The 22,430-nt window shown below is 48.4% G+C and overlaps 1 protein-coding gene across 2 annotated transcripts in view; it reads left to right on the forward strand.

Moving 5' to 3' along the window:
* Window positions 1-1,240: 1,240 nt before the first annotated feature.
* Window positions 1,241-22,430, forward strand: part of PRPSAP2 (phosphoribosyl pyrophosphate synthetase associated protein 2) — a 29,957-nt gene continuing 8,767 nt past the window's right edge. The window contains exons 1-6 of one of the 2 annotated variants that reach the window (XM_083152648.1): window positions 1,241-1,431; window positions 11,099-11,230; window positions 12,443-12,495; window positions 14,831-14,897; window positions 18,185-18,357; window positions 20,936-21,051. In XM_083152648.1, coding sequence (XP_083008774.1) covers window positions 11,148-11,230; window positions 12,443-12,495; window positions 14,831-14,897; window positions 18,185-18,357; window positions 20,936-21,051 — 492 coding nt within the window. In that variant the 5' untranslated portion in view covers window positions 1,241-1,431; window positions 11,099-11,147. Of the gene's footprint in view, window positions 1,432-10,762; window positions 10,784-11,098; window positions 11,231-12,442; window positions 12,496-14,830; window positions 14,898-18,184; window positions 18,358-20,935; window positions 21,052-22,430 lie in introns of those variants that run through there. The other variant, XM_083152649.1, reaches the window with a different exon arrangement.

Consider the following 22,430-nt stretch of genomic DNA (forward strand, 5'->3'; position numbering starts at 1 on the left):
TGCGGGTTGTCAGGGTGGTAAATAAGCACCGGTGTCAGCTTAAAGTCGCCCGAACCATTACCCCTGACACCCTAGCAGAGATGCTATGGATCCTAAGGCTATGGGCCTGATTCAGAGCCACTTGTACTTTAGGCATTGGAAGTTTGCGGGGGGGGGGGGGGGATGACACATCTGCGCACACTGGCGCGCACGCAGATGTCCGAAAATCACAATCTGCACACAGGTCTGAATTTCGGCAGTGCTTCCCTTTGATCTCTCCTGCAAGCGATACTGAGTCTACACACTAGATGCAGATACGGGTTAGAAGGGTGATATCTTTGGTTAGCGCTGACGCCAGCTGACCGCACTGTGCGCTATGTAGCCCATTCGCGTCTAGTGTGTATGGGGATTCACAGTGTCAAACGGCCTGTGGACACATTAAGGGCCTGATTCAGACGTATTTGCTAGTTTGTGTATACTCGCAGCCCAGCGAACAGGTAAGTCCGTACTGACTTTTATTACTGATGGACCAATTCGGGGCAGGTCTGACGTCATGGGACACCAGCCGCCCAGCCTGAGCAGGCATCGACCCGCCTGCATACCCAGGGGAATGCCCGGCGATTTTATGGGGACACCAATAAAACACTGGGCGTTCTCCTGCCCGCCTCCTTGCATAGACCCATGCAATGTGGAGACATAGAGACATACATTGTAGGGATAGCCATCGACCGATGTTGAATACTTTTGCCATCGATGGGGGAGAACCAGATGGTTTCCCTCCATCGATGGAACAGCAAAACGATGTTGTGCTTTTTTTTCCCAAAGTGCCGGGACACGGAGCACGGCTCCCCGACACCCGCGGTGCAAAATAAATCAGTAGAATCGGATTGGTTGCTATAGGCAACACCCCATCTTCAATAGAACTCCCATTTTAGTACATTTACCCCTATATGTTTGTTGCTATGGATCAGAACCAGGACCTACAAATCTGTCTCTATGTATGAAACCATAGTTTAGGCTTGCCTGGTCACTCCTCTGTATTGTACATACATTTGGGGGGGGGGGGTGTCATTACCTATAGCCCCCCAGGCTGCTGAGGAGTACACTGTACAATGGGGCTACTACGTGTGTGCAGGCACTGCCTGTGTGTCAGGGCCATTGTTTAGGCTTGCCTGGTCACTCCTCTTTGTTCTGTCATGTGCTGCTGCTGCTGCTGCTGCTGCTGCCGCCGCCGCTGTCAGATCGATGCGCTCGGCGCTCCTGGGCAGCCAGTGGCAGCAGTGTGGCAGGCTGTGTGCCCGGTGACGTCACACACGTAGCCGCTGAGGGGAAATCTGTGCCCACATTGATGTGATCGGTGTTCCGCAGGCTCCGCGGCGCCGCCATCTTCAGCGTCTGTGAGGGAGAGAGAGGGGGAGAGGGAGCCGGGAGCAGCGGCGCCGCCACGGGCAGGTAACAGGGGGGACTGATGGGGCTTATACAGAGGTGGGGCAGCCGTGCCCCGGGCACACACGTGTGCACTGCACGGGCGTTCATTCATATATATGTGTGGTGACCGTTACATGTGTAGCAAGTCTGGCACATCTGTATCATCACATGTATGGTGTATCCAGTCATGGCAGCGTGTGTACCACATGGGAGCTGGTATATGTGTGGGACACGTCCATTTGTGACATGTAGGCAAGTTTACACATTGTACAGGCGTGACCATACAGTGTGTGTGTGTATGTGAGAGAGTGTGTGTGTAATATATATATATATATATATATATATATATATATATATATATATATATATATATATATATATTATTGCACACACATGCAATATTTATATACGTATTACAGCTATGTCATCCTGTGTTTGCATATACTATCATGGAAGCTTACATATTATGTGTGTGATATATCCTGTCATGTCATTACACATTTACATATAGAGACATAATAACTGCACATATAACTTGCAATCTTATATCTAGTGCAGGAAGCTTTACATATTACATACGTCCAGTAGTGGGAGCTTGCATAGCACATGTGTGATCTATCCATGCGTGGGAGCGTGCATACTACATGCGTGGGAGCTTGCATAGTACATGTGGGAGCTTGCATACTACATGCGTGGGAGCTTGCATAGTACATGTGGGAGCTTGCATACTACATGCGTGGTCTATCCATGCGTGGGAGCTTGCATAGTACATGTGGGAGCTTGCATACTACATGCGTGGGAGCTTGCATAGTACATGTGGGAGCTTGCATACTACATGCGTGGTCTATCCATGCGTGGGAGCTTGCATAGTACATGTGGGAGCTTGCATACTACATGCGTGGTCTATCCATGCGTGGGAGCTTGCATAGTACATGTGGGAGCTTGCATACTACATGCGTGGTCTATCCATGCGTGGGAGCTTATACGATCTATATTCCCTACCACATGCTGTATTATGGCCCTTATTCTGGACTGTTCGCACAGTCCACAATATTTGCAAGGGCATCGATGGTGGGCGCATGTGCATACGCAGGGTATGTACGTACACGGTGAACAGATTGTTCACGGGGCGTGGGGCAGTGGGCTGACCCATTCGCATATGGGAACGTCCAGCGTTTCATGGGCGTTCCCATGAAAATGCCCCTCATGCTAATGGCCCGATGATGTGGGGGTCGGTCAGCTGATATCACCGCATGTCAGATGCCCGCCCATTTCCTTCAGTCAGCGACCATCGAATGATGTGGGTGTTCCCCCCGCAGGCTGCGAGTGGATATTTATGTAAAACATCTATTCGCAGCCAGTGCGTGCGAATGGGTGACGGCCAGGCCACAATTTGTAAAGCGGGGTTTGGTGGACTCGCAAGGATGCGAATTCGCAGCCTTGCGAATAACCCCCTATATGTGTGCTGTCTAATGTCCTGCGTAGTACATGCAGCTCATGTCATTGTGTGTATACACCGCATACTGAATATATCGGATGTCACGCACACTACAAATTCTGTTTCTTCCATAAGCAATCTCCCTCCTGTTTAGATAAGTGTCATCTGTTTCCAGAGGCTGCTTCTGTTGCTGTTGCCCCTCCTGTTGAGTTGATATGACGCTGTACCATTGCTGGTACTCCCTTAGCCCTGCCCTGTAGAGGTGGTATGCAGCCTGGTGCTTGAAGGAGAGTGTAGGTTATTATTGTGCAATATAGATAAGGTTCTTGCTACATGAAAAGGCCAAAGGTTAAGTGATCTGAGAGTGGTTAGCTTTCATCTGTGTCAGGCTGTATGTGCCCGGATTTGCATAATAACCCGGTTTCAACCTCCGTTGTATATTGTGCTGTGCATTAAAGGGAAGTCATTTCATGCCATAAAACTACTAGTAAGGCTTTTGTATTCTCAGTGGAAAACAAAACATTAACAGTAACACATGATCCTGGATACTAAAGTTGCATACACACGGATCAATTTGATACGTGCTTGTAGGAAGATCCTATACCAGAGTTATGGATTGTTGGTAGTTCCCGCTAGGCTGTTTTAGCGGGGCACTGCGCCCTGCCCGCTAAGAGAGCCTGCTGCCTGCCCCGCCGGTGAAGCCCAGCGCCGCCGTAGATGGTGATGCCTGGCGCTTCCTCGGCAGCGACTTCGCCGGGGCCGGGCCAGCCCCCATTAGTGACAGTGGCGGCCGGGCCCACCCCTTTTCATGACATTGCGGCTCGGGCTTTTGTGACATCGGCAGTCCGGGACCGCCCACAACTGTGACATCTCTGGGCCCGGTCCACCTCCCCCCCCCCCCTCCTGTTCGGCTGCCCCCATGCAGCAGCGCCCTGCCCAGAAGAGTTCCTAGAAGGAACACTGCGGTGGGTATGTGCATCTTTAACGGAACGATTTTAATGATTGGTCGTTCCCATCGATACCACATGTACACGCACACATAGACATTCTAGGGTTAAGTTTTGTTCTGACCCAACTAACCTACTAGTATATTTTTTGGATTGTAGGAGGAAACCGGAGTACCCGGAGGAAGCCCACGCAAGCACAGATAGAATATACAAACTCCACACAGTTGGGTGTGGTATGGGACTCTGACAGTCGGGATCCCGACTGCCCGGAGTCAGACAGCATGGCGAGTGCAAAAAAGCCCCTTGCGGGCTCGCTGCGCTCGCCACGCTGCGGGCAAGGTGGCTCGCTACGCGAGCCACCTATTCTATTCTCCCTCTATGCCGGCATTTTGACAGTCGGGATGCCGACGTCGGGTATGACTGTCGGGAACCTATCCGGCACCCCACACAGTTAGGGCCATGGTGGGTATGGAACCCATGACCTCATCGCTGTGAGGCAGTAATGCTAACCATTACACTTCGCTGTAAAATATATAAGCAAATGTAAAAAGATTAGGATATTTTGGGCAATTTCTCGTTATTGCTATTAATTCCTGCTGTAATCTTGCTGATCTTAATCCTGCAATTTAGAAAAACACTGAGGATTACGCATTGACCTAATCCATACTTATAATTTGCTCATTTACACTTCCGTCCTGGTGGTAACTATAGTTTGTTTGTTACTGTTGTGTTCCCGATCGCACTTTATAGCGTATTCTGAGACGCTTCCATTAATAAGTGTAGTCTGAGATAGTTTCTGTCTTTGGATTTGGTTTCGCACTTTGCGAAGGCCATAATTCAGTTAGGCTGACAGCCATTACTTTGCAGACACATTGCATTAAACCAGGCATGTCCAACGTTGGCCCTCCAGATGTTGTGAAACTACACATCCCAGCATGCTTTGCCACAGTTTTGCTATTAGGGAATGCTAAAACTATTGCAAAGCATGCTGGGATGTGTAGTTTCAAAACATCTGGAGGGCCAACGTTGGACATGCCTGCATTAAACCTCCACATTATTCAGTGTGTGTAATGCAAAATATGTGACCGGTATGCACACTCTTTAGGGACGGTGCATTGTGACTTCTATCTCTTTCCTGTGTCCAATAAATAGTTGAGCTGTGTTATCATACCGGTACTTGCAATATGACTCGCTCAATTACTGGAATAGATATTGCTTCAAGTATGAAATAGGCGTACAGTGGGCATGGACGTATCCGTGCGAGAGCTTGCACTAGTGATCATTGACAAGCAGCTAACAGACACTGGCGCTTTTCTTACACCGTGACTATTATTGCTGTTCGTCAGCTGATCCTGGTGACATGGAGGTCCACAGATTGATCCATGGAGGTCCACAGATTGATCCATTTAGCATCCGGCTTTGCATGAGACCCTTGTTTCCGCGTGTCTTTGCCAGGCTGACACGTAGCAAAGTTGTGTTGCTCTGGGTCACTCATCGATTCGATTGCTTAGTGCCATTTTTGACTAATGACAGCCGACACCTGATCACTGTAGGTTGGAGCATGTAATTGAATAGCTATGCAAATTACAATGAATGCAGGGAGACAATTTGCATTTACTGCCTAGACAGGTGACTGCTAACATGATTCTACAGGTGCATATACACTAGGGCGATTTGGTCACTTCTCATGCGATTGCGGCGATAAATCGAATGAAAAGCATCCAAATTGCATGTGATTGAGATCAGGTCCGATGAGATGAGCATCGCATCAAAGTCTGCGAGATGCACCGGCTGCAGAAGGGATCTGCAAGCAGCCTCAGCTTCTGCCTGCTGTACTATGCAGACAGCAGCGGAGCCGGGCAGGAGGTGAATGGATGCCTCTGTGTGGACGGGGGATGGAGCAGCCCAGCAGCTTTCCCGGGTGCTGGTCTTGCCGCCAGTGTGTTGGTTGGCGTCGCGGCTGGCTGATTTCCCGGTGTTTGGAAATGATGTCATCTCCAAGTGCCGGTTTAGGACCTGCCTCTGCCGATGTCACCTGCCCGGCATTATGCTGGGTGGGGACGCGGTATCAAATGCTGGGTAGAACCCGGGTTGTAGTCAGGTCCTGGGTGCGACCTGGCGTTTTGGTGTAAAAGGGGTACTAATGACATTACAGGTGTGTAGGTGTTTTAGGGGCATCATGAGAAGAATGTGAAGATTAGATCACGGTCAGGCAACCTCTAGCTGCTGTGGAACTACAAATCCCAACAAGCCCTAACAGCGATAAGTGACAGGCAGTGCTGGGCTGTGTAGTTCCACAGCAGCTGGAGCACTGCACATTACCCCTGGATTAGATAATGACTCATCATTTTGTAAGGATAGCAATGGCTGCCTGTAACCTATAAAGGGCATGATAGGGCCACACATGGGTCTCTCGTTAGTGGCATATCAGATGATCCATCGCACACATGCCTATGTCCCCCCCCCCCCCCCCCCCTTGTGTTCCTCTTTACTTCAGTTGCTATTTTATGCTGCTTCTTGGAAATGCCGTTTCTGTTTAATGCTGGGTACACACCAGGACGACTAGGGCCCGATCAGCACAATCTAGATCCGATTCCGATCAATTGGATGCAGATTGTGTGCTGATTGGGCCCTTTTCTGAGCTGGTGTGGAGCGATTCCGATCCGATGCGCGGTCCCGCGGGTCGGTCGGTCGTTATTGAGATCCTACCTGCTGCAGGTAGGATCTCAATGACGACCATACAACCGGGTGCGGGTCGCCATCGGATCGGACCCGCTCACGGTGCACATCGTGAGCGGGTCGTGCCCTCCCGCGTCATCGTGAGCGGGTCGGACGAGACACTGACGACCCGCTCACGATGTGCATCGTGAGCAGGTCGTCCTGGTGTGTACCCTACATTACACTTCATGGTATTATGCTGGGTACACACCAGGACGACTAGGGCCCGATCAGCACAATCTAGATCCGATTCCGATCAATTGGATGCAGATTGTGTGCTGATTGGGCCCTTTTCTGAGCTGGTGTGGAGCGATTCCGATCCGATGCGCGGTCCCGCGGGTCGGTCGGTCGTTATTGAGATCCTACCTGCTGCAGGTAGGATCTCAATGACGACCATACAACCGGGTGCGGGTCGCCATCGGATCGGACCCGCTCACGGTGCACATCGTGAGCGGGTCGTGCCCTCCCGCGTCATCGTGAGCGGGTCGGACGAGACACTGACGACCCGCTCACGATGTGCATCGTGAGCAGGTCGTCCTGGTGTGTACCCTACATTAGACTGATTTATGTGGGAGCTAAGCCGACCAGATCTCTGCTGTACAAGCTAATTGCAGAACCAGAAACCACCATGGCCTAATGTTACTGATTGCACGTGACCAGACCTACGCTGATACGGCCTTCAGGCCAAAGCTGGAGCTTCCGTCCGCCCCCCCCCAGGATATTCCTCTATTGACCCCTTTCACCCTGAGCCTGTGTCTGCCTTCATGTCAGTGTAGTCACTCCCTTGAGGCGGGTCTCCTCATACAAAGCAATCAGTAGCTTCGAAAGGTAAACCTGACTGAACCTGTCACACCCCAGGCAACAGGGGTCAGACTAAAGGTGCCCACACACTAGAACGATTTTTGGGCCGATTGGCCGATTTTCGATAAATCGGCCGATATATCGGCCGATATTTACCGATAATCGGTCAAAAATCGGCCGATGCTCGCTCCCGTGGATCTTTTGCTAAATCTTCTGATCTTACGTGCTGCACAAAAGATCAGAAGATTTAACAAAAGATCCATAGGAACGCACACGGGATCTTAAGAAAAATCTTTGGTAAAGATGTGCGCTTGCCTGAAATCTTTTGTCCAGATCGGACAAAAGATTTGAAGGCAAATTTATGCGCACATCTTAAGATCGCAGATCTTTCTAGTGTGTGGGCACCTTTAGAATGGTAGCGACCAGGGTCGAGGACCTGAGCACACAGAGGACCTTATTCGGGTCCTTGCGCTCCCATGCAAATTGGCGCAGGAGCGCAATATTTCCTAACCGCGCGTGCGCTGTGTGCGAGAGGCCGCGGTGAACAGAGCGTTCGCCGAGTGCTTGCACAAGTCAGTGCGGGCATGGGGCGGCAGGCCCATTGGAACGTACTCATGCTAATGCCCCACTGACGCGGGTCCCGGGGGCGGGCAGCTGGACCTCACCGGATGTCAGCCGTCCTCGCCTTGGACACACGCAAGCCTAAGAGTGTCTTAGATTTGCGCGGCGACCATCGAATGATGTGGGTGTCGCCCTATAGGCTGCGAATGGATGTTTATGCAAATTCGCCCTGTGAAGGGGGCGGGGGTCTGTGTGAACGGCGGGCGGGCTAAAAAAGACACGCATCGCTGCAAGTCAATCAGAATATCCTCCAGAAATTTCCCAGGCCTCATTCTGAGAAACGCCCCCCCCCCCCACCCATTCACACTACACCAAAATCTAGGGAAATTCCCAGGTCATATTCGTTTACGCTGAACCCGTGCCTGCCCTGGATGCTTTCATCTGTATTATATGTTTTTTTTTATTTCTATTTAAATTTATTCTGCTTTAAAGCTGCGGCTACTTGAATCATTTTTTCTTGTAAAGTGCTCCTACTCCCATTCCCAGCCAGATATCAGAGTTTCCATTCCTCAGATCTGCCCTTCTTGTGTGTAATAGCGCAAACTTTGCTGGGATATGTTATAGCCATTAGCGAACAGCCAGTCAGACAACCCAGGTCAGAAAATACGTTCACTGTAGAGGCGACCCAGCCGAAAAAAACCCAGTATTGTGGATCTGGTACTAATGCCTGGGTCGTATGTGTTCACACACAGCAAAAACCCCATGTCGATGTGCGTAATCCCTGTCTATTTTTATGTCATTCTAAGCCACTTCTGAATAACCTTTATAAACATCTCTACCACCCACCTGCTATCTTATAAACACCTGTTCTAGTCAAACATCTACCTGTCCTACATGCAATAACCTATTTTCTAGGGGCTAATTCAATTTACTTCGCAGATCTGCAAAAATAAACGACCCCAAAGGTGGCCATCTGTGTCTGGCTTTGTAGCGAACCACTTGCACTTTATCGATGACCCACAAAATATTGTGGGCGTGCGGAGGGACGCGACATCGATGGCTATCAATAGCCATCACTTCTTTTTGACTGACTGGCCTGTGAGCCAATCAGAACCAGTAGGCTTGGCTTCACAGGTGTTGGGGGTGGGGCTATGCTCAGTGTCCCAGCACCTTGGGGGCAGGGGGGGGGGGGATCTCTTAGTTTATGCTAAGCCATCGATGGAGGGAAACCATCTGGTTCTCCCTCATCGATGGCAAAACTGTTCTGCATCGGTCATAAATTATTGATGATTACGAATCGTCAATGGCCATCACTAGTACAGAGTGTGATCCTGGATTAGTGTCCCTTTATATATTGCTCCATTTGAAGTATTTCCCCCCTTGTCTGTGGATGAAGGTGACCAGTAATATATTAACCCAGCCCTGTGCTTATCTTCCTCCATCGGCTGCATTTCTTTAGAACCAATTTGCCTTGCAGGATTGAATGGGCACAAAGTGCGGAAAATAAAACAAGTGCCTTTATCTGAATGGTTCTAACTGCTTTTCCCAGAAGTCTTTAGGGCACATTTGAATCCAGGACAATGCATATTGTTTGCACGTTACTGGCGTCCTTTATGTACCCATCACTGTCAGCCATACAAAAGGCTTATTGGGACTAATTTGACCCCTGTGACCTACTGGTCTTACATTTGAGATTCACATTAGTGCTGCTCTGTTGGCTTTTCCTTTTATTGCGAAATGATTCCACTGCAAGCTTCTTGCTAAAGTTCTAGACCTCTCGGAAAGTGCATCTGAATGTGGTATAACAACGCTTCAGTGCTAAGGGCTGGTCAGACGCTGATGTACTTGCTATAGACAGGGGGGAGGACGTCCAGCTGGGTCTGTAAGAAAACCGTTCCCAGTGCTGACAATCTCACGCAAGGACTGTATTGTGATAGTGACACGATGTGTGCGGCCTAACGACTGAGGGTGCTGCTGTTATTTACAAGCCAGGGAAATATATATATATAGAACGTGTTGGCTGAAGGCCCAAAACAAAACCCTGTGTGAACTTTACATTGCAGATGTTTCCATCCGGCGTGCGAGTAGTCTGTTGCTCTCGCAGCGGTGTGTGTAAGGCGAGGAGAGGGGGAGCTTTCTGCCTCAGCTCCACCTGATGTATCATGCTCGCTGGAAAGTCTGACTCAAGTCCTCATAAACTGCACTTTGTTCCTTGCTCTGGAATAACAGGACGCGGCTGGCAATCCGTCGCAGGGTGTAAGAACCTCAGTGTGTATTGGGTATGGAATCACGTCTGCTGTCTGTGTAGCGGTAGAATGTAAGCTCCCACGAGCAGGGCCCTCTTCCCTCGTGTGCTTTTCCTTCTCATACTTAAACCATGTGGGTTCTTGCTGCACTGATACTTATTTTGGTGTCGTCCTGCAACGTCTGCCCCCCCCCCCCCCCCCCCATCCCTCCCAACAGTTTACTTGCATCCCTGCTTAGTTTATTTCAAACATATTTTTTTATTATTTTTTTTCTAATAATTGTCCTTGTATCGCATGTAGTTATATACGGAAATGTCGGGTGCTTGCGGCACAGTGTTTATATGCTCCGTAAACCATGACACAGACTGGATCTCGCCTGCCTGCAGTCGCCTGTGTTTTATGCCCACTTTAGCCCAGGGATAATATTTACAGTTGCTATCTTTTAAACACAGGTTCTAAAGTTCCTTTTTCAATGTGAGTGTTTGGGTTACACCTTATTTGTTATCAGACTGCGTTAACCCCACCTGCCATATAAAGAGCAATGCCGTAGCACAGGTGAAGGAAGAGCAGATGCGTAAGCTCACTGGTGTTACTGACATGCAGAGAGTGTGATGCCTATTGCTGAGATTGTAGCTGATCAGATCGGTCTTGTCCGTACTGACCAGGTGCTACTACTCACCACTGCAGCTTGTAGAGGAGACTCCTGATTTGTGTAGCTGGAGGGGGGGGGGTTGATTTAAGGGCGGAACCGCTCAGAGTGCGGTCCAAGCAGATTGTGGGTGTGATCTTTTGACACTTTTTTTTTTCCTCCAAATCTAGAAGGTGGATCAGCTGCCGGAAGGCTGCCTCCCATTCTTACTTACAGGCTGCCTTGCGTAGGCTGTGGATACTCATTATTGACACTTCCACATGTGCTCTGCTGCCATTTAACATGAGTTGTGTTGTTAAAGAACTCTGCCTCTTTGTGTTCTCTCTTTAAGGAGGGCAGAAGGTCCTGCCAGTTACGTGACGCAGCCAGACGCTTCCAAGATGAATGTTACCAAGGGTGGCCTGGTGCTGTTCTCGGCTAATTCCAATGCATCCTGCGTAGAGGTGGCCAAGAAGATCGGAGAGTACGTACTGTATGCCTGGATTTGTGCTGTCCTGTCTCTCTGCCTGCCTGACCTTGGGGGGGTGGCTGATTGTGCTTTGTGGGCATCTTCCTAATCTCTTCCCATGCATTGATATTGTTGGCAGAGGTGTGTGATATGCGAAAGAATTAGAAAACAACTGCATCCAGCTGGCTTTCAATGCCACCTAAAACATTGCCCTCTATGTCCTCCTACAGCTTCTAGAACAAGGCCATCAAGAGATGCACCTGGTCCGTCCGTCCCCCCCCCCCCCCCCCCTCAATAGTGGCCCCCAAACCACTGCGATTCCCCGCAGTTGGTCTGAACCTCACAGCCCATGGAAGTTTCACGTGTGAGAATAAAAAACATTGTATTCCACAACTGCTGCGGATTCAGTGGGTTTCTGCGCCTGAATCTCGATTTTACAGCACAGGATAAAAAACGTATTTCATTCCCCGCGCCGCAAGGATGTTTGCCAGCAATTATCCACAGGGTAAACCCTATTCGGCTAGGTTGCGGGCACTTTCGCCCATACTTTTTTTGGGGGGGGGGGCATGAAACGGCATGGTTGAAAATGAACCCAAAAGCGTGGTTCGGCAAATAATTAATTGTCGTTGAATAAAATCTGCACTTTAATTGCATTGTGAAAACGTCAAAGTGACGATTTTTTTTCAATGGTAAAAAAAATCGGCACCTAATTGAATCCCCCCCTTAGTATCTTAACTACATTAGCAAAACCCAGGGCTGTTTTGGAGGGGCTGTGATGGGTTTTCACCCATCCTCCTGTTCTGTAGCTATTTTTAAAGCGATTTACGAAAAAAAGTTTGCTACTTTCAGTGGCGATGTTAAAAATAAATGTAATCGCAGCAATCCCAGGTTTATGTGATCAGTGTTATGGATACATGCATCAATAGTGCAGTCAGTAGCAAATGTCTCAAAGATGCTCAGCAATCCCATCGTAAGAAAACACTAATGTGCTTATTGGGCTTAAAGCACAGCCAATAATAAGTATAATAACTGTTTCTCCTGATTTAATCTCGTAGTTGACTCAAATCACGCCTGAAGATAATGCTTGGACTGTTTATACAGCTAATGAATGTCCCCTTGTCACCTATATCCCAGCTTCTGATTGAATGTTACACTGCTTTGCCCCAGCTTGTGGGATGAAGATACTGCCTGCATTGCCTAGCCAAATGTAATTCTTTCCTTTTCCAGACGCCTGGGAGTTGAACTTGGCAAGGTTCTGGTCTACCAGGAGCCAAACAGAGGTGAGTGTTAATTGAGGGGTCACCTGCCAATCAGATCAGATCCATGATCAGCATGGAAATCAGATCAGTTCCATGCTGGGATTTATTTGGGGCCACAAACAGTCAAATGGGCGGGTTAGGGGGAGGGTTTAAGAAACCGAGGAGAAGCCACTGTTTGTTTTGTGTGGGGTGAATTCTGTTCTACCATGCTGTAGTCTTTATGACGGTGTCACAATCGTTTTGTTGCCTGAAAGAGTCGGAGGGATGGTAACAGAAATCTTTATTTTACCCATCAGCACGATGGGGGATACAGAGCACCGAATTCTGTAATGCATTCAATATATAACAGTCCTCATCCTGTCATGTCCTGGCGTTCACCGCAGAACAGCTGTCCACTAGATATTTTTAATTTGGATAACGAGGCTTACGGCCGGGCTCATTAGTAAATGAAATGGTGCTTCTCCTCCAGCCCCATCCCTCTTCGCTCCTTGTGCCGGATAAAGCTGTGCTATCTATTGTGATGTTGTATTGTGATAACGGTGTCCGCCTGGTCCTCTGACCTCGGTAGGAAGAAGTATTTTTGCCCTTCAGCAGTGCCGGCTACTTGTTGTCTTAGCTCCCTGCGTCTGAATGTTGTGGCTGCACGGTTCCCTGCCAGAGACTCTCATCCTCGCTAATCTTTTTGGCACTCCTCTAACTCTGCTATATTTTCATTTTCTCTGTCTGTAACCGGTCCAAGAACACCGCAAGGACAAAGTCAGTCTGCGCTAAGCAAACTCATCCTGCCTACTGATTTTTTTTTTTAGTGTATTCTTTAACAAGGACCTGAAAAAATATTTGTATATGCTGCAGAGAGAGAGAGAGAGAGGTCAACTGTACTTTTTTTTGTTTTGTTTTTTTCCCCGAAGATATTAGAATATTTGCTTACTCGGTTATTCCGAAGTTACTGGGTGCTGCTACCATATTTTGCTAAAAGTCTAGCCCACATCCTATAGTCGTGATGACTCATTGGAAAAAAAAAACCATAAACCCTTTGAAAAAATTTAATTTTATTCCCGGCCCACTGTCACAAGAAAGTTCCTGCAGAGCCCATCACTGACTGGTTGTACAAAGCTTCTGTATAAAGCCAGTAAGTAAGGTACAATGGCCCTTATTCTGGTTGACTCGCATCCAGTTATGTCAGCTGTCCACCCCGCTAATGTGCGTCGCGAACGCATTAGCATGCCCGGTGTTTTTATGGGAACGCTGGGCGTTCACATATGCTACTGGCCCAGGCCAGCACCCCACGCCCCGCTTCATCCCCCCGCACGAAAGGCAGGGAGCGTGCACTTGGCAAACAGATTTTACGCCGAGTTCGCACGCTCCGATTGTATTGCGCAGAAATGCTGCTGCGCGCGTACACAAAACATCGGTCCCGGTGCAAATTCACGCCCGGCCGAATCAACCAGAATAAGGGCCAATATCCATAAAGTCTGTCCCGCACCAAGAGCGAAGAGTAGATATTGGGGTGGAATATTTTTTAATGTGTCTGTTCTCTTATGGGATGACGTTTACTGAGCCTTGTATATTAGGACTTAACACGTGGAAATATTGCTGAAGCTGGGTACCCAGTAGAGCGAGGGGCATTCATTTTAACATGGCACCAATGCCCTTAACCCCAGATTCTGTGAACACCCTGGAACGACTAATGGAGGGTAGAACAAACACGTTGTGTAAACAACATAAACCGGTTTGAACAAGGTTTGATGCGCAACACATCAATCCAAGCATCCTTCGCTAGCAACTGCGGGAGCGCGCAATTACTCGTACACACTCTGGGCCTGATTCAGACCTCGCTGAATCGCAGGTCTGGCAATGGCTTGCGAATGGATCGCTGATCGGCGGCCATCTGCAAATCCATAAGCAACTCGCTCCCCATCTAATGATTTCTCCAGTCTGTGCCGATGTATGTGCGTAACTGACCCTTCCACAACTGTGCGACAGAGACTGGCTGATGTTACAGCCTACCTTGAAATGCCTGGGCACCCCATCCCCGAGAAAACGTACCGATTACCACCCACAAACATCGGCTTCCTGTCAGTCAAGGTGCGAGGGGATTGCAAAACAAGTCACCGCTGATTTTTGGCCCGGTTTGCCTCGCGTATGCACGCTACGATCTATACGCATTCGATAATCCATAGGATTGTGAATTCGCACAACTATCCCCTTAGCTTTGTAGGCCCGAGATCTCTCCGCTGTGTACCCAGCTTATGTTTACCATCACTTAACTACGTCCTGTATTTATTTTGATGTAGTTCTTTTTGGCATAATGTTTTCTTAAACTGATATTGTTTTTATTCCTCTCATCATTCCGCAGAAACGCGCGTTCAGATTCAGGAGTCTGTGCGAGGGAAGGACGTGTTCATCATTCAGACCGTTTCCAAGTATGTCACTAGCTCGCGGGATGGTTTCTCTTGCTGTGTATCTTAAAATCCACATTATTCCTGATTTATTTATAATGAAGTGGTTATGCCAGCTCAGTGATGGAAAACCTCGGCACTCCAGCCTTTGTTAAACTACACATCCCAGCATGCTCTGCAACAGTTTTAGCACGGTCAAAAAGCGAAACTGTTGCAGGGCATGCTGGGATGTGTAGTTCAAGCACAGCCGGAGTGCCACCAAGGTTCTCAATCACCGTACTAGCAGTTATGATTCCAAGATCTGACGACCAGTGATCTAGAGTCGGCACAGCCAGCTCATTAGCCCAGAGGACTCCTTAGCCCAGACAACTCATTGGGATCTTGTGACATCACTGAATCATGGGGTTGCCTCGAGCCTCAGTGATGCCCCTAGTTCCCCGTATTCTGGTAGGCTGCATCGCCGAGCTCATGGTTTCCGCAGTCTGATGGGTTCTAAAAAGACATGTGCAGCTTCCGGTGCATTACACAATGCACAGAAGCGCAGCCCTGCAGAGGACAATCCTGCTTCTGTGTAGAGGTCTATTTCTGGCTGTAACAATGCACCGCATCATACTTGGCATCTAATTCATTACAAGCTAAATGACTGACTGCTGTGACGAAGCTATGTAAGTGACACTGACCTGTTGTTCTTGCTTTTGAATGTCTACAGAAGATGTAATGCCGTTGCCGTGTGGAGATAGGTGCTCTGTCTGTAGGAGACTGTCTGCTTATGGGTAGTACCAAGCGATCAGTGCTCCCCTTCCGGTTGAGCATCTATCTGATAAGGAAGTAGAACCAATCTATCTGTGTGCCTGCAGTTGGGCAGTAGACTGATGGAGTTGGAGAGTGTTAAAGGCACCTACGCCGAGATCATCCCTAGAAAGACCAGAGCAATTGTGGCGCTTTAAATGGGCTGTTTAACTGTACATGAGCCCATGGTTTATCATTACCCCCCCCTTCCCCACTGCTTTAATCTCTCATCAGATATCTGTTCATGAAAACATTGATAGCCCCGTGTCCCAGCTGTGATGCAGTGGTGAGGAAGGTAGGCTGGACGACAGGGTAAGGGTGGAGATAAAGGAGAAAGTAGCTGGGATTGGATCTCAACATCGGCCAAAGGTGTTAATATGCCGTAACCTGTAGCAACAATCCATGAGTACTGTTTTTCGCTTGTTGGGTAATGAAGCTGAATTTGATCTGTGGTTAGGGATTATTCCACCCATGTGCAGCATCTGGAAATGTCTTATCTCTCTCTCCCCCCCCCCCCCCCCAATATAAAATTGTGGATTGGTTTTGTGTAATAACAGTTCCATCAGACTAATTCAGTGGTAGCCAACTTCGGTCCTCGAGAGCTACCAACAGTTCACATTTTCCAGCCTACCTCACAGGTGCACAGGTGTAATCATTACTGACTGACACATTATAAGTGATCCACAGGTGGAGCTAATTACTTGACTTGCGATTCTGTGAGGAGATCTGGAAAACAATAACTGTTGGCAGCTCTCGAGGACTGGCCTTGGCTACCCCAGGTCTAATTCCTAATATCCATAGCCGTAATACAGCGCCTGTTCCGGTCTGTAATCACCGGACCTGCAATTTGATTTTTTTTTTTTGGAACATTGGGTTTAGTTCCTCTTCAAGAAGAACCAACATCGGATAAGAAGAATGGAGCTGCAGTACATATTTATAAAATGAATAAACCCTTATATTTAAATACCATGAATGCAGTTTTCCAGTGGTGTAAATAGTTGTCCTGGTAGAGGAGACGTAATGATGGGAGGTTGGGTACGGCCCCTTAGTACTCCTTATCGATGGGGATATGTTTCTGTGTACGTCATCATTGGTTATTTAAGGATCTGCAGCCCTGTAATACTATGACATAACTTAGTCCCCGGGCAGACTACTTTTTCTCCAAATAAATGGACTTACAGGTCTATATAATGGTGAAGGGTTAACATTTTAGCAAGAATCTTGGCTGAGCCAAAATTGGAAAACACTATTTGAGCACATGCCGGAATATATTGTGCAATATTCAGGATAACTGCACAGAGACAGCCTTATATAGGGATATGCTGGAGTGGACCATGTTACGTGAAATACCACCGGGATAACACGCTACTGGACTGAGATCTAGTCCAGGGGGTTAAAGGGCCACCGGATCCGATAAGTCTATATCAGGGGTGGCCAAACCTGTCCTTCAGATCTACCAACAGTTCATGTCTTTAATGCAACCTGTGGATCTATAGTAGGAATGATGCAGCAGGTTTGAAAATGTGACAGTTAGTAATGACTACAGCTGTGCACCAGCTAGGAAGTCTGGGAAATGTGACCGTTAGTAATGACTGCACCTGTGCACCAGCTAGGGAGTCTGGGAAATGTGACCGTTAGTAATGACTGCACCTGTGCACCAGCTAGGGAGTCTGGGAAATGTGACCGTTAGTAATGACTGCACCTGTGCACCAGCTAGGGAGTCTGGGAAATGTGACAGTTAGTAATGACTGCACCTGTGCACCAGCTAGGTTATTTGGGTAAACGTGGACCGTTGTTAGATATCGGGGACCAGTTTGGCCACCCCTGGTCTATATGAAAGGTTACGTTTCCTCCCTCGGTATCCTCTTCCTGATGATGGCAGTTTTATAAACCTTCCAACCCCCACCAGCCAAGGATCCTGCAGCCCTCAGAGTTAGTCAGTCGCTATTGCAATCCCCATATCTCCCAGTTCAGGGCATGATACAACCTCGTGCAGTTCTATGGGAATAGTTCCCTGCCTCCGAGGCTTCGTCCAGTCGTGATCTTGTTGGCTGATGACAAAGTTTAAAGCAAGACTGCATTATCTAGGAGTGTTCTTTGGACAGCACGTGGGAGCGCTTTAACTTTATGGCACTGGAACAGATATAGAAATGTTAGGTTCAGGCCATTCTGGATGAATGTGGAGGCGAGAAAAGCTCAAATACAGCACGGTACCCCCAGAGATGCCAACAAAGGCCCCTACACCTGACTATTGACCTGATGTGACCGTGCTGTCATTTAGCAGCCTCGTCACCTGATCCTGGAGAAGGAAGGGGCCCCTAATCTGGTCCTCCTGTCGTGTGATGTCATTCCCTAGATTTGGACGGCCTGTGCTTACCCAGCAACAGGCGACACCCGCTCCGGTGACTGGCGAAGCACAGGCCGCCCTCTCATTGCATACATGTTTGTTTAGATAATGTATAAGCACTTTGCATTTGGGTCAGCGAAACCTCGTTCCAGTTGGATTTCTCCCATATTTCCAGGGATGTGAACACCACAATCATGGAGCTTTTAATCATGGTGTACGCGTGCCGGACCTCTTGTGCTAAGACCATTAGTGGCGTCGTTCCCTACTTCCCCTACAGCAAGCAGTGCAAGATGAGGAAGCGGGGCTCCATTGTCTCCAAGCTATTAGCCTCCATGATGTGCAAAGCTGGTAAGGCAAGTTCATTCTAGATGGAATCCCAAGGTGGCAGGGGTCTGTTATATCACAGCGCCCCCTGCTGCACAGACACATTACGCTTCCTCTGGTGTTGATGTTATGCAGCCTGGGTGTTCTTTCTCGCAGATCCCCACCCCAGCACAGTCCAATGTCCATTTCTAGACACATGTTCGTTGTGTACTTCTGCCTTCTTATTATTACACAAGGAATCAGGGATAAACAATGTGCTTGATGAGGTTTGGTAGCCGGTGGGAACGTTTTCTGTGAATGCCTGTTAGGGCAAGCGTTGCTTACGGTACATACACTTCCGTCATTCTCACCGAGTTGTTGTGGAGCCACCTATTCTCTGTACAGCTCACCAGGGGACATGACCTTAAGAGCAGCTCTTCAGCCGGGTACACACTGGAGTGACCGTGATTGGGGGAACTCCCCTCGTCCGATTGCCCGCGCACGCCAAAACGATCACTGTTCCATCTTTCATTCACATCGTCTGCGTCCCTGCTGCACGGCCAACCGGACGGCGTCGCATGTGACTCCGAGAGTTTTACTAAGATGGGATGTTGCTATGGGCAACCAATCAGATTGTATCTATTATATTCCAGAAGGGGATTCGGTATGGAATCCCAGCGGTCAAAATCCCAATGGCGGAATCCCGACAAGGGGGGGCGTGGATCTCCCCACCTTGTGGGCTCGCTAATTTATTCTCCCTCTATGGGTGTCGTGGACACCCCCTGGAGGGAGAAGTGTCGGGATTCCGACTGCCGGGAAATTGACCGCATCCCCTAGAAGGTGCTAAATAAACAGATTTTGATTGCTTGCTATGAGCAACATCCCACCTTCAATAATCCCCGTTCACATCACAAACTCCGGGTCGCACCAGGGATTTAGTCAGGATTCTGTCCCGGGAGCGACCTGGCATTTGCGATGTTTTGTAGCCTGCGGCGGCGTGTCCTCGGTGGCGGGGTAGGAGGCAGTGCTTTGAGCTGATGCGGTCTCCAAGTGCTGCGTCCTCCATCGTGTGAACGGGACCCGGGTCACACTGCACAGCAACAAGGGTCCAACCCCTGTCCCGTGATTAGCCCGGCTGTCAACCTGGTTCCTAATGGCGGGTTGCTGGACCTGGGAAATTGAAATAGGCCCTTCTCATTGCACAGAAAGGGGTTGTAGTGAGCTAGACAATTTGTCCTTACGCAGTCTCAAGTCGTAGCGACATTGCTCCAGTGTGTACTCGGCTTTGATGTTGGTGCGCCGAGACATCCGGTAAGCATACCGATGGTGATGAAAGTCCTCCTGTATTTATTTTTATTTGGTTCATCCGTTATGTCCGTAGATTGTGCTTCTTCGTACACGCAGCAGATGAGCTGCAGATTAGTCGCTTTTGATGACATCACTGCATGAGACTAACACACAGCGAGCAGGACCTGTTGTAATAACAAGTCATCTGCTAGTACACGGTACACATGAATGACTGACACGCAGCAGTATTGCCACCATGGTCGCATGTGTACATACAGTATGCTATTTTTAGCTATTTACAGGGAAGTAACGTTTTCCAGCAAAGAGAACATTTCCCAGATGCTCTCCACGCACCTAGCGGGTGACCTGTGTGTTGCAGCGTACGGCCACATTCCTCCCCTCTGTTTCTGTCGCTGCCTTAGCTGAAAACACTGGGGAGTGTGGGGAACTCACCATGAGCTTGCACCTTGTGATGGGAGTCCCCCTACACTACTCTGTTTTAAAGGTGGTGGTCATGCGCATTGTGGTGCAGACCTTCCAGAGAAAAGGTGGTGTCCAGCAGCCACACGAGGAGCAGAGGCGCACCTAGATATTCGTGGGCCCCCTATTTAGCAATTGATGGTGATAAATGTATGTAAAACATATTACTTAGACAGCAAATATGGGCCCCCTTCAGCTCTGGGCCCCATAGCAGCTGCACCCCTTGCACATATGGTACTTGAGGAGGCATGTTGGTGAAATATTTTGACAGGCCTACTGTGGGGCTTAAACCGGTATTCCTGACACTGCAGGCTCTCCATTCACTGGGCCATAGTGACATCGCTGAGGCTGCCGTAGTTGTTTATAAGCAACCTGCGCTCTTTATGTTGACGTCGGGGGCGTTGTGTCGCAGCGGTTCACTGGTCAGACTTAGATTGATCTGTGTTTGATTACATCCATCGGAATGTGCCCAGTGCTCTGTTGTATGCTTTCTAGGAACTCTGCCACAGTTTTGTGCCATTGTAATTTTTGTATATACCTCACACACCTATACACCTGCGCCACCCATCCACCCACCCCCCCCAACATCATGTTTGGAGTCCGTTCAAGTAGACCGTTGGGGATTTTCCATCTCGGCCTCTGTACAGAAAGCTATTAGTTGTGTTTATTCAGGCAGTCTATTCTCTGTGTAAACTTGGCTCCCGGACTTTATGTAATTTAAGAAGCAGTTTAACCAAACAGTCACCGGGTAAAACTCATTTCTGACGGGGAAGAGTTTAGTGCAGAATGTGTATGACCTTTTGTGTTTTCTATCACTCTGTGTCACTGTGCGACTTTCCCTTCTTCTCCCCCAAAGGATTAACTCACTTAATCACCATGGATTTGCATCAGAAAGAAATTCAGGGTTTTTTCAATATTCCCGTGGACAACCTGCGGGCCTCCCCGTTCCTTTTACAGTACATCCAGGAAGAGGTGAGATGTTTCTTCATTCATTCATTCATTCTAAACCGTGACTAATTGGTTTCCTGCTCCGCATTTAGTACTGTATCTCATAAATTCACGATGAAGCTTTTCCGCACCCCATGCGTGACGTATTACTCCAGTACAAGTGGGTGTGTTACAGAAGATCTACACTACATCTAGACAGACAGTAATAAGGTTGACGTGACAGTGGAAAAGGTCTACACACTGGGGGTGATTCTGGTGCATGATTCTCGCAAAGGCACAATCACTCTCTAATGGACAAAACCCATATGCACTGCAGGTGGGGCAGATGTAACATGTGCAGAGAGTTAGATTTGGGTGGGTTTGTACTTCAAATTAAAGTAAAAATAAAGCATACCCTGCACAGAAACAATAAAACACCCAAATCTAACTCTCTCTGCACAGGTTACATCAGCCCCACCTGCAGTGCACATAGGGGGTTATTCTAGTTCACTCTTTCTGACAAATTCCTTCTTAGATGGACAAAACCATGTGCACTGCAGGTGGGGCAGATGTAACTTGTGCAGAGAGAATTAGATTTGGGTGGGGTTTTACTTCAAGGTGAGATCTATATTGCAGTGTAAAAATAAAGCAGTCAGTATTTACCCTGCACAGAGACATATAACTCACCCAAAGCGAATTCTCTCTGCACATTTTACATCTGCCCCCCTGCAGTGCATATGGTTTTGTCCATCTAAGAAGGATTTTGTCAGAAAGAGTGAACTAGAATAAAGCCCATGGTTTTGTCCATTAAACAGTGATTGTGCCTTTGCGAGTGACCCAGAATAATCCCCACAGAGTAGAGTGGGGTCCAGCCTGGCCCACTAAGCCCTAGTACACGGTATAAAGCCAGCTTGGTCAGCTACACCCCGCACAGGATGCATAGGTGGAAGCTGATCCTGTTGTTGGGGCTGAGAGGCATGATGGGAACATATGTAGGGAGAGTGCTAACTAGTCTGTTGCTCTGTGTTCAGGGGTTCGGTTATACAGTGTGGGCCATTGGTGATACATTACCATTTGATCGGTTTTCATTACCCGTTTTGTATAACTGAATGTGAGCCTTGTTATTAGGCCTAATTAAGCGCGGATCATTAATCAGAGGTGTGATCAGAAATAGCGAATGCATGGCAAATAGCGAGCCATTCGCAAAAAAAAGCGACCCATCGAGCAGTTGTTGTTGTTTTTTATTCTGCCCCTAAACGTCGGCTTCCCGTCAATCAAACTGCAGCTCCTACGCGTATAGATATTCACTAATTGTGGGCGTGCAATGTGCACGCTACACATGTGCAGTAGTTCCATAATCAAATGCATTGTGAATTCTCTGATTAGCTGTTGAATTAGGCTCATTGTTTGCGAATAGTTATCCT

The sequence above is a fragment of the Crinia signifera genome, chromosome 7, assembly GCF_055691185.1.
Source record: "Crinia signifera chromosome 7, ASM5569118v1, whole genome shotgun sequence".
Classification (NCBI taxonomy): domain Eukaryota; kingdom Metazoa; phylum Chordata; class Amphibia; order Anura; family Myobatrachidae; genus Crinia; species Crinia signifera.